General features: G+C 41.4%; 2 protein-coding genes across 3 annotated transcripts in view; both read right to left on the bottom strand.

Annotated features, from left to right (window-relative positions):
- The window catches only part of CDPF1 (cysteine rich DPF motif domain containing 1), a 103895-nt gene that overhangs the window by 61263 nt on the left and 29378 nt on the right, over nucleotides 1-13254 (bottom strand). Inside the window, exon 1 of one of the 2 annotated variants that reach the window (XM_075602726.1) lies at nucleotides 10156-10381. The exons of the other annotated variant lie outside the window; for it this stretch is intronic. The gene's annotated coding sequence lies outside the window, so the exon portion shown is untranslated. Of the gene's footprint in view, nucleotides 1-10155; nucleotides 10382-13254 lie in introns of those variants that run through there. 2 annotated transcript variants of the gene reach the window in all.
- On the bottom strand, nucleotides 1033-10078 carry PKDREJ (polycystin family receptor for egg jelly). The gene has a single exon (XM_075602720.1). The coding sequence runs from the start codon at nucleotides 9495-9497 to the stop codon at nucleotides 1569-1571; it is 7929 nt and encodes a 2642-aa protein (XP_075458835.1). The 5' UTR covers nucleotides 9498-10078; the 3' UTR covers nucleotides 1033-1568.

Here is a 13254-nt window from a genome sequence, read left to right as displayed (position 1 = left end):
ACTTTGATACTTTTGTATGCTAGAGTGCTGTAGTTGGGATACTTCTTTCTTCTCGTTTACACATCTATCTATCTAAATACATTTTTGTGCCTAATCCCGGGATGTAAAATCTCACATGCAAGACACAAGACATACCTTCATCTGTGACAGGGCAATTATTTTCTGTTTGTGTACTATTCACACAATGACCTTGTATAATTTTGACCTGAGCCTGCTGCGTTCTGCGGCTCCCCTCATGAATGGATGCAAGATGTGTGTGGGAACTGTGCATGGATCCGGGTGTGTGTGTGAACTGCGCATGTATCCGGCAGTGTGTGTGTGTGGGAACTGCGCATGGATTCGACATGGTGTGGGGGAATTGCAAATGGATTCGGTGAACGCGTAGGGGAATTGCGCGTGGATCTGGCGAAGGCGTGGGGAAATTGTGCATGGATCCGGTGAAGGTGTGGGGAAATTGCACGTGGATCCTGCATGGTGTGGGGAGAAGTGCACATGGATCTGGCACAGTGTGAGGGAATTGCGCATGGCTCCTGCACGGTGTGAAGAGGAATTGCGCATGGATCCTGCATGGTGTGGGGAGTAATTGCGTGTGGATCCGGCATGGTGTGGGGAGGAATTGCGCGTGGATCCGGCACGGTGTGGGGAGGAATTGCGCGTTGATCCGGCACGGTGTGGTGAGGAATTGCGCATGGATATGACCAGGTTTCTGAGAATTATGTATGGATCCAGCTCTAACTCAAATACTCCATTAACAAATGAACTAATAAGACTGTGTTATGTAGTGCCAGTGAGCTCTCAAAATGCACAGCTGGCAATATAAGTGCACTGGGCATTCTGTCTGTCTGTCTGTCATTTATATGCCTGCTTTCCCTGCAAATGGTAGAAGTGAGAATGAGAATTTTCTGAAGCAAAACCTACAAAATCTCTTAAATTTAAACTGTTTAAGACAGTCAGACTATAAAGTCTATTAATTTGATGCCACATAGGAAGTATTAAGTAAGTATTCCCAATTAAACATAGGCAGCTGATACAATACATTTATTCAAAATAATGAATAACAATTTTCTGATATCTTACCAAAATACACCCAAAAGCGATGCCAAGGATCTTAACATTGAAATCACAATATAATATCAACTTTATAAAAAACAACAACATTGCCAACTAATTTTAATCGTTTCTTTGTTAGTCTTAAATTAATGACTGGTCTTTCACTGAAAGGGTAAATAAAGTTACTAATTATACAAACGATGTAGGTTTCAACATAAGCTTCCCTATGTACATTGCTTTAACAGATATAATATTGTAGAATACAAGGCACTCACCAGCTCGTAATTAAGTGGTAAAACAATATCGTTTATTCTTATAACATACAGTAGAGCGATGTTTGAGTGCCCTTGGGAGACCTTTTCCAAGGGCACCGAATCCTCGATCTATGTTATAATAAATAAATCTTTCTGATACTTAAATCAAGAGAGTGTGACGTGAGTGCCACTTCACTGCAAATGTTTTCAATAAATATATGTAAATATATATACACACACACATTATATTTTGTAATATATATCTCAGACACGCAGATATGATGGTGTGATCTTTCCATTGACTTTTTTGGTCTTTAATCCTAAAGACTGCTCCTGATATTCATTCGGTTGCCCGTATAATAAACTGCTGAAAGTATCTTGCGTTTTTACCGGAGCTTTTCTAGTTAACAAGGCCCAAATCATTCTCATTTTATAAACTAAAAAGGCAATGACTTCAACTTCATCAGATGGCTCCTCGTATACAAGTTGTTTCGCATCCTCATAAGCAGATATAATAACTGCTTGAAATAGGTTTATTACAATACCGATCATTACGACCATAAAAGAACAAACATATATGGCACCAAAAATGCGACTGGTTGAAAAAGTACTTTCTTTAAATTCTGAAACACAGTAAGACAATACAGTTTGTGCAGAATGGATTAAGGAGTTATGGCTCCATTCATATTGTCCAAATACCAAGTAGCCAAAGGCAGTGTATGCACTGAAGAATATAGCAACCACCAATGACATTGAAAAAATGCCAGGCAGAGAGTTCATGATCGACCTTTGTGCTAGTCGGACTTCATAAAAAAACCTGGCATATTGTAAGGTTTTCAACACGGTAAAAAATGTTATGAACCCAAGTGTGTTCCTAAATATCACATCAATATGGGAAGCGGTGTAAAAGGGCATGAATTGTTTAGGATAAAGTGAATAAAGATTAAGTAAGTCTACAGCCAAATCAAATTTCACAACTTGAAGCAGAACTGCTAATAAAAGTAAAGACTTTAAAAACAGGTTTATCCCATTGGGAATGTTTATATATTTTTTCTTTTGCAGACATATGGTGTAAATTTCATCTGCAATATATATCAACATAAACGCAATAAAAACAAAATTAAGAAAAATGTTCATATAATGTAGTTGTTTAAATGTGACTAATGTAAAAGAATTCACTGACAAGTCAGCATTTGTAATACCTAATCTGGAAACTTCAAAAATGACTGAGATGGCACAAAATAACTGTACGTCTGGATTAAATGTTGCTAGCTCTACAACAACAGCCCATGTCTCTTCGTTAAGCCACTGTTTATTCTCAAGATCTTGGAGTTTATCTAGTGAATGTTCTAGGGCTTTCTCTGGAAAGAAATACACGGTGTATCCTCCAGGCCCATATTCAGCTCCCAACAAAGAATAGTTCCAATGAGGGATGAAGTACTCAAAAGTAAATCCATCATATTCATTTGGGTCAAACTGCTTAGTCGTCTTTGCAAGTTCATCTTCCGGGCCAATTCCATACTTCTGAATACAATATTTTCTAGTAAATATTAAAGTATAAACAGAGCTATTAGTATGAAAGCAATGTGTAGCTTTCACTTGTCTCATCCTGGGCAAACCAAGAATTATGGACCAACTGTCTGTGAGAAACATTGGTTGTTTGCTATTGTGAATCAATGGCAAAAATACATCACTTGCCCAATAGTAAATGCGGTCCACTGTATCAACGTTTGACAGGTTTAGTGAGAACAGTTTAGAAATGGCCTGGTTGTAATGGAAAACATTGGCATTGTCAGTAGAATATGCAAGATTTAAAACAAGAATTAAAAATATAAAATGGCTAACAGTCCCTTTGAAAAGAATAAAAGCTTTACTTTTGATCATATTCTCTCTCTTGATTCGTGCTATTTCATCATATTTAAGTGGTTGATACTCTTTGCTTTTTCTGACTGAGATCAATTCAAAATGCAGCGCTCTCTTTTCATCTGCATTTTTAGACGCTTGACCTAAATCAATCTCGAGAAAATGACATCTGCTGGTCCATGGAATGTCATCATAGTATTTGGGAAAATATGAAGCAAATGTTAAAGATAATACAATGTTAGTAGTTTGAATAATACACACGCTTTGGAGAAATGACACCACTGAGGCCAAGAACCACTCCACAGATATGTCAAAACCATATGACAGACCATACAAGATGATTACAGATGCTGATATCATTGATATTATAAAAACCAAACTCCAGGCTGTATACACACACCACCAGGAACAAACTATAACTGGCCTCTGTCTGATTGGAATTAATTTCCTATTTTTCAAATCTCTTGTGTTAAAACGGACATCTTCAAGGGAATACGTTGTTCGTGGGTGTAATATAGATGTACCTTCCGAGGACAAGGGGATTTCAGGTGTTATTGTGTCTTCATCATCTGCTTTGTGTATTTCATTGGCCAAAACTACAGGCATAATACAGTTGTTTTGTATTCTTCTAAGTGAATTGTGTGGTTTTGGAAAGTTTAACAGAGAAGAAGGCAGGGACGAAAGACCTGAATGAATTGATTTAATTTCCATTGATATGTCTTCTTCAGATGGATTTTTTTTTAAGTAGAATATTTCTAAATGTTCTCTCCAGTTTGGTGATTTTGTTTCTAGCCTACAACAGAATACCCTATTTTGCAAGTCATTTTCTGTAGTGGAGTGCTCTTTTGTGGAAGGAGTTCTGGCTTGTGAAGATCTAAACAATGAATGTACAAGAAATTGTACAGGTATTGTAACTAAAGCGCTCTCAAGTCCTACCATTATTAATCTTGCAATTTTCATCTCTGCTGTGACATCAGCTTGATTCTTCGCTGTATTAAATAACACAATATTGGATAGTAAACTGCTCATGAGCATGGTTAAACAACAAGAAAGCTTTTGAACTCTGTTGAAGGAGCTGGGTAAAACACTGGAAAAAACAGATAGCCATATATGATCATATAATTTGAAAGATAAGTTGATTAGGAAAAAGTCCATTCTCTGTAATGGTTCATTTGTGTTCATAGGATAAAATATTCTATGTATTGAGCTATCCTCCCTGTCAACATTAAGCCATTTACGACACATAAAATACCATACTTGTTCGGAGAACATATTCTCTATTTTAATTCTGCTTAGGTACCAACCAGGAGAGTCTCCTCTGTTGTTATGCCAAATCCTGATGTAACGAATATCTCCTAACTGGTATTTGGTACTAACCAAAAAGGTATCCAATCCTCCGCTTAAGAAAATCTTGCGTCCTGGACATTTTAAATGATGTACTTGACTGTTAGTGTCAGTTCCCATCATTGTCAAATATACATCTGCTGTTGTACTAGAGCCCCAATAACTACCGGTGTAAATGGTAACTAAATAATTCTCTGTTTCAAATGGATCATTGTCTGGTAATATAATGACTTGGTGTTTGCTGATTAGGTCACTCTTGTCCTTTTTATAAGCCCATAAGGCTAATGACACATATATGGTAAAGATCCCAATAACGGTAATAAGAGTGACTGGATTTGATTGTAATGATTCAAAAGTAGCTTTTTTCAGATCGATTGGATTAGGCATAACAATTATTCTGGCAGCTACAAATGTATGTCTATTTTGTAAAAATTCAGTGCTTCTCCTTTGCGCTTTTGGGAAACCTTTACAAATACAGTGCACTTTTTTATTATTTGTAAGAGGGCCTACATTGCAATTAGCTTCATTCCAATTCTCTCCTACTTCTTTGAAATCCAAACAAGCAACGTTAAAGATTGATATACTTAATAATTTTGTTGTCTTCCACCAGACTTCATAACTAGAACGCAAGGCAATTGTCAGATTGAGTACAGGTGAGGTATTTGGTATCAACTCAATAGGAATACGATAAATATTAGGATTCCAAATTCTTGACTCATACTCTTCTTTATTGTGCTTTCCTTGAACCATTTGTACTTTAGGGATGTTGTAAAATGCAATCGGTGGATTATTGGTAACATCAATGCCAATATGAAGAGAAATAGCAAAAGTTATTTTTTTTTTGTAAAAGAACTGTACAAACCATTCTGCTTTGGATTCAAGATTGATTTCAAAGTTAAATGCACCACTTGTAGTTTTTTTGAGCTTTTCATCAGGCTTAAGTGAAATTTTAAAAACTGGCGTTTCATTTCTTCTTTCCATAATCATATCTACTATTTCAGGAATTACATTTACCATGCCTCCTTTATCGTTAATGGCCGCCATGTAAAACCCAGTCACCGCTGTATCAATTTCTCTTCCATTCTTCAGCCACGGTATGGGGTTCTCTTTAAATTCATAAAAAGCAGTAGTCACTACTGCATCATTAGGTACAACAGAACTATAATTTTTTAATGTTGGGTAGAAACAATTACGACAGTGCCCTTTCCCCAAATATGAGCTTGCAATGTCCCATTTTTTTGCTTTCTTCAAACTTATATTAAAAAGTTCTGTTTTCATTGAGGTTTCAGTTTCCCCTGGAACTTTGCCATGTGACACAATGTCTGTCACAGTCTCCATTACTGATAAGGTTTGTTTAAGTACTTCAACTGTTTCTGCTTGGATATCTGTGGTAAACCTGTTAACATTTAAAAGTGAAGCATCCATAACATTGGATAATGATGTTAAAATACCACTGCTTAAACGTTCTTTTTCTTCAGAACCAAGAATTTCGTTTCTATACTTTGTTAAAGCTGCACCTACTTGGGTTAACGTCCCCACTGCATGTTGTTGAGATTTGAGATGTAATTCTTTTGTATCTCGAGTAAGTTCACTAATACTCGTGATTATCTGATTTATACCCATAATGTTGGTAATCGGTATACTGGATGTTATGTTCAAGAGACTCTCTCTTAATTTGGTTCTTTCGTCTTTAAGTGGATAAACAGAATCTTTGACAATAAAATTGTTTAAAAGTGATGCTATCATATATATAAGATGCCCTGACTTTAAAAAATCTGCTGTTTCGAGAAAAACATTCATGGGCGAATTATGTTCATTGATCATTGAGATCAGCTCATTAAGAACTACCTCCTGAGACGCACCTTCCATAAAATTCTTAACAGTTGCAGACAATTCTATTTGAGAATATGATGCAAGAGAGTCATACACTTGGACATATATCTTTAAAGTATATCCTTTAGTAGATACTCCAATGGGGAGTAAAGAAGGGGGTGTTGTAGGCGCATATCCATAATATATTATTGCACCTAGTGAATTTTCATGCAAAGAACTTATGTCACTCACTTTATCTACAGAAGCTAGAACTTTATAACTAAGAGGTTGATTTACATCAGTGAATCCACTACAACTTACAATGAATTTAGTTTGCAAAGTAGTTCCACTGGATGGATTTATGTTACACTTCCCAGCTTTTGGAGGAGAATTAACAAAATAGGTGTATTTATACATTGATTGAGCACCTGTCCACGTTGTAACCTTAAGAACAAGAGTATACCATTTATCAGCAATATTTATAAACGTTAAAGCATTGATAGACATGTCGGCAATAGACCTACCAGTTGCAGTATTAGATGTCCAATTAAAATCAACCTCATTTGTATTCTGGTAAAGGGACCATTCGTATACTGGGCGGCTGGTTTTACTACAATCCAGACATATTCCTGACAAAGTAAATCGCTCAGTGGGAATTAAAATTTTGTGACAGTTTTCAATACATACAACATTGATGTCTGGTGGTAAACCAGGTATTACAAATACAGTCTGATCAGTATAGCCAGTCCTATTTCTTTTACTAACAACTAAGCGAAAATAGTAATTTCGGCTGCCCTGAAGTGCTTCAGGTTTGACTGTTTGAATAACAGCATTTGGGTTTATCCAAGTAAAATGTGTTTGATTTGGGTGGCAGGCTGCATCTTTACTTAAATTCATGCTGTTGTAATCGGCCATATTTTTTGTGCAATACCATGTAAATGACAGCCCACGGTGGGAGTCAAGTGAATCCGGATCTGAAGAAGAGCTTCCATCAAGGGTCCATGAGAAACTGAAACCTACGCTCCTATAAGATCCACCTTTAATAACCGACAAGAGAGCACTCTCTTGTACATCAACAACAGCAGAGTCTGAATTGCAACGAAATGGCTCTACATCATCATCATCTGTATTGATATTAATTGAGACATTAAACAGATAGAAGCCATAATTCAGAGCAAACCTTGGGATTTCTATACTACTCTGGTTTGTTACTGATACCTGTGGCACATTTAAGTAGTCATCCCAGACAGGTAATTCAGATGCATTTGAGATACTATATATTCGCCACCGTATATGTATTCCTTGTGAAGCAGGACAATTTATATGTATAGATACAAAAACTGATAATGATGAACCTTTTGTTATTGTTATTATAGAACTAGGGAATGTAGGTTTGTTGATTTTGAATACATATATTTTACAAAGCAATTTAAGACAATATATTGATGTGTTTAATATTTTACTGGCATATGAGCCAACAAATGTTTTTAAAATTACAGGTTTCAGACCACTTTTAGAACAATTGACCTTGGCTACGAATCCTGCATAACGTTTTACATCAATTGGTAATACAGAATCAGGGATGAATGTTGCTGCATTTGGAACATTATCTTTGTAGGTATATGTGGGGTTTTCAAAAGGGTATCTTTTTCTGGAACCATACAATTCCAAAATAAATGTCCATTCACATTGTAATAATGGATCTTGTAATGGAATAAACCACACAATGTATATGAGGGTAAATAGTAAAGTATCACCACTATTGAAAAAATGAACTTCTAGATCCATATCAGTTAGGGATCTATACAATGCGCTATCTTTGTGTAAATAGATATGTGCATTAAGACTGTACATCTCTGATGCCACATACGTTACTTGGAAGAGGTAAGTAAGACTTTGGTCCTGATGAATAATATTGTGGTCGCTGGAACCTGCACCTGTTTCATTTTCTTTGTAGGAGTAATTCAGCCCACTGGTGCTGCTGCAATAGTAGGTGTTTCTTTGAGTTTGATTGGAATTTAGTCTCAAATTGCATAGGTCTTTATTTGCAGTTAGTCCAACAATGTGTTTGGAGAGGTCGAATGTCCCAGTCAGGACCTCTTTTATCCTTTCATTCACGAGAAAATGAATCCTCGCAATTCCACTTCCAACAGCACTTAATGGAGGAGAGCAAAAATCAGTTTTGATTGCATAGCTGTTGGCTGTCACATTCCAAGCCCCCACTTTATTAATGTCTGTGAGTTGGAAAGCTACGACCTTGCTAGATAATGATATGAGTATCCATGTCAGCCTCAAATTGGTGGTTTGGTGGAGTTGGCTTGAAGTGGCGCTAAACACATGGAGCAGGACGGGCTCCACCTCCAAGATCACACTTAGCTCCACCAGGGAGCCATTTTGAATCGTGAGTGATGCGATGTAATGGCCAGGGTCGGTATAGCTCACGTTGACCTTGTAGTTGTAGTAGGAGGAGCAGGTGCTACGGAGACCCTGAGGGTAGGCCTCGTCCTCAATCTCTGTGTGATAATTACTAGGTATCACGATTCCAGGTTCCCCTTTCTTGCTGAAGAACTGGTACTTCCAGGCGGTGCTCTTCATCTTAGCACACCAACCAAACTGCACCAACCCATAGACGTATATTGGGGGAGACGGGGAGATTTTGAAGAGTTTTACATCCTGTTGAGCTACTGTGATAGTGAACGTCTGGTGCAAGCAGCTAGGAAGGGAGCAGAATACTGTGGCACACTTGATGGTAATGACGCTCCCTGTGACTACCACAATACTTTCGGTGCCAGACCAAAGCGAAGTGCCAGAGAACCAAATGTCGTTCTTGTACCAGTTACATTTGGGTGGTTTGGTGGCCCCCTCTTCTGTGGAAAGTATGGAGGATGGCTTGTACCCAAATGTATTAACAGCTCTCCACAAGCAAGACAACATTATTTCGCTGTCTTGACGGGTATAGACCCTCCCCTGGGGGTCTGAGCAGGTAATCATCAGTGGTGGCGGTTTAACCACTTGAGCCGGGCTCACAATGAGGAGAATCAGGGAGAAGTAAGAGCTGAAGAACAACAGGCGCATCATTCTTTCCCTCCAACAGCGTGGCTCTAAATGGTTTCCAGACAAGCGCGGCGTGCCTGGGCTGTAACGGTCATATACTTCACAGTTCAACACGTTCATTTATTTTAATTTTTTAAGAAAAGGCAGGTTGTGCTCAATATGCGCACGCAACCAAATCCACGTGACACGGACCCGCCACGTGTCTCACACACATGCACCTATCGAAGCCAAGCGTAAATTACAGACAGAGGTGATATTGCTATTCAACTACAAAAAGACAGGGGAAAGGACTCAAATCTGTAGTAGTTGATCACATTGTAGTGAATAAGTATCCAACTGTGTCCTGGAATTTGATATTGGAAGCTTAAATGCCATTAACATACATTTTCTTTTCTATACATGTATTATTACTTTTGCTGATAGAATTATTTCCCCGTACTAAACCTTGCATCCAGCCGTTAACTTTCTACAAGGACAAACAGCCTGTTTGCCAGAATCTAAGATGGCCGCCGAGCCCGCGGCTATGCCAGTCCTCTCAGGTCGCGGAGTAATCTCTGTCACGTCCCCTCCCTTTCAGTTTTACAACACCACGTGATAGCCCTGAATCGCGTCTCTCATAGGCGGAAGGTTACAGCCAAACCTGACGCAACTGAACCCAAATAACATCGGTCACCTCAGCAACAGATATGAAAGTGTAAAAGCAGAATAGCAGCTAAGTGTGAAGCTGCTTCTGTGTCTCTGAAGCGAGGCTTCATACTCTCAGTATGGGTGTACATACCTTTCCAGTCAGTATTTAGGGCTGTGCGTGGGGGTGACTGTCATTTCCTCTGCAGATACTGTAAACGTTGTATAGAATTGGCATTGACAATGGTTGGTTGTGGAGCTGTAAAAGTAAATAAAAGTGTGCACATGTCCTGCCAGCTCAGACCTGCCTGGTTCATTTATTTTCTTATCTGGATCTCTTGCTCTGAGTCAGCCTGGGTCTGCTCCCACAAGGAGGCTGGGCACAGCTAAAGGGATGTTACACCCAGGCAACAGATATCACTTAGGCTTGTTTTATTGTTGGCGAATGTTCGTGCATGTGACGCACACTTTTTGTGTGTATGGATCCGTGCTGTGAGCGACAGGCTATGACGCGCACGGGTGTGTAGATGTGTATTTGTGCGTGTATATGTGTATAGATTTTTTGATAGTTAATAATTTATTATATAATATTAAAATTTAAAAAAAAAACAGACGTGAGAGTAAATCATTTATTAACATGTAGCAGGGTCCCCCCTGTTCCCCTTACCTCAGCCAGATTGCGGGGACCCTCGCGACATGTCAGGCAGCTGCAGAGGCGAGCACATCACCGGGGGCTCCCGGCAGCATCAGTTACAGGGCGCCACCATCTTGGACGTAATCGCGCATGCGCATATGTGATGCGGCGGCCATTACAGTGTTGGAGAACTGGCAGAAGAGTCTCTCCGTAGTGCAGGGACTGCCCACTGTTGCGCATGCTCAGTTGAGAGTAGCGGCGGCCATTACAAGTTCACGCATGCACAGTGTAGATCGCGCACGCGGCCCCACTGATAAAGAGAACCATGGGTAGGGTGACCAGGCATCCCGTTTTTGCCGGGACAGTCCCGTTTTTTTCAGTACTGTTCCGGTTGCCAGTCCGTCGCGGAAATGTCCAAGGTGTTGGACCTTGTCCCGGTATTTACATGTGGAGCGGGCGGCGGTGCGCGAGTCTGCGGCGGTGGAGGTGTGCGAGGAGGATGCGTGACTCAGCTGGTGAGTTTTTTCATTTGTAGAATAGAACGCTGCCGGGGGGTTGGGCTTTAGACATAGAAAATGCTATGTCTGTTGCTGGGCCGCAGAGGATTGGTTGAAGGATGCCGGGATGGGACTTAAGTCCCACCCCTGACATCCTTCAACAAATCCCCATGCGGGTCGGCCAGCATTCTACAAAGCCCCGCCCCCGGCATACTCCTTCTTAGAAGAATGCTGGGCCCCAGGGGATTGGGTGAGAATGCCGGGGGCGGAGGCGGAGTATGAGCAGAGCACACCACACCACACGGTCCACACCACACCACCAGGGAATAACGGTGCAGGAGATTGGTGGCCATTTGATGAGGAGGATGGGAGCAGCTCAGCAGGACCGCAGGGGATTGGACGGATGCCCTCCCAGTGTGTGTGTGTGTGACTGCCCCCTCCCAGTGTGTGTGTGACTGCCCCCCTCCCAGTGAGTGTGACTGCCCCCCTCCCAGTGTGTGTGTGTGACTGCCCACTCCCAGTGTGTGTGTGTGTATGTGTATGTGTGTGTGTGTGTGTGTGTGTGTGTGAGACAGTGTGTGAGACTACAGACACAAACCCAGTCACCCACCCAAGTGTCAGTCAGCCACCCACCCACTCAAGTGTCAGTCAGTCAACCACCCACCCACCCAAGTATTAGTCAGTCAACCACCCACCCAAGTGTCAGTCAGTCATGCTCCTTAAGCATGGTCACCAGGGCGATTGGCTTGCCTCGGCATTGCGTCCTGGCGGAGGTGTCCCCCCTAGAAGATTGCTGCCCTCTGGTACATGTGGATCAGTATCCACAAACTACCCGCCAAGTGGAGAGAAACTTCAGCCCCATCGAGGCGCCCAGTGCACCGGAGGTGGTATCAGACATCGTTACTGATGACCTGACAACCGTCAGCAGCCAGCGGAGCTGTGAGGCACCAACTCCTTACTTCCCGCAGACGGCAATGGACTTGCACGTTGATTTCGTGATGTCCCAGAAGACATCACTTTTGAAGCAATTGCTGGAGCCAGGACTGTGCAGTGACCGCTCTGGTAATTAGTGCCTTCCCCAGGCGCAACCTGAAGTGTTCTATTCGCCATGTTTTGGACCGAGGAAAAGGTCACGACCTCCTTGCCTACCGCATCCATGATGCGGATGGTCAGGTAAGGGTCTGGCAAAGAGGCTCCTTGCTATTCTTTCCACCAGGGGGAGGAAGTGGTATAGAACCAAGAAAGAAAGCACAGGAGCGCACCAAGGTAAAAAAAAATCCCTTAACTCTCCCTCTTTTGGACAAGGCTCACTCCTCTCACTTTCCTAGGAGCTAAATGTAATATCCTCATCCCTGGTACTACACTCAAACTCAACATCTCCTACAACTGGTTCCTGGAAATAGAATTCAGATTTCAACCTGTTTCTCTCCCACCTCGCCATACGTTTGAAATTCACTGGTAAATCTGGTTCAGGCAAAACAGTCTCTATAGGCACAAGAGAAACATTGTCCTTAATCTGCTCTACTTCCCAAGGAGGTAATCCCTCCATACTGGCAATATAGGACTCTATCGGCGGCGAAAAGGGTTGTTGCATAGCATAGTTTTGGTGCTCAGCCAAAGTCTCACGTATGAGCGGTAGCACTGTAACTGGGCTGGAAGCTTTTGAACGTCCAGGAAAAGGCCTACGAACCCCTCTCGGAGGTCGCATACTTGGAGCAAATGTAACAGGGGCGGTACTCACCGGAGCGGGAATCGTCCACTTCTCGTCCACCCCGGTGGTCGCCGTTGGAAGGACAACGTTATGTTCCGACATCACGGAATCTCGATCAAGATCGCTGCCTTCGTCCTCGGCATCGCAGCTGGCACCGGAAGGTACCGTTTCAGCGGGCATCGCCATTGGGTCCTGCTGGGAGTAAGGAAGTAGTTCCTCACCGCTCCGCAGATCTACTGGAATCCCGATGATCACTTGAGGCGCAGTCCGACAGCTGCTCGAGTCGCTGAGTCTCATCACCCATGAAAGGCTCCGTTGTTGCTCAATTCCTTCCAGATGGGACTTCCAGACTAAGCTGTGTCATCGTTTGGAATCTCTGACAAAGTCCTGGTCTTTAAGGACAACAATAGA

Source organism: Ascaphus truei, chromosome 5 (genome assembly GCF_040206685.1).
Source record: "Ascaphus truei isolate aAscTru1 chromosome 5, aAscTru1.hap1, whole genome shotgun sequence".
NCBI classification, from domain to species: Eukaryota; Metazoa; Chordata; class Amphibia; order Anura; family Ascaphidae; genus Ascaphus; species Ascaphus truei.
This window is presented reverse-complemented; position numbering and strand designations above follow the sequence as displayed.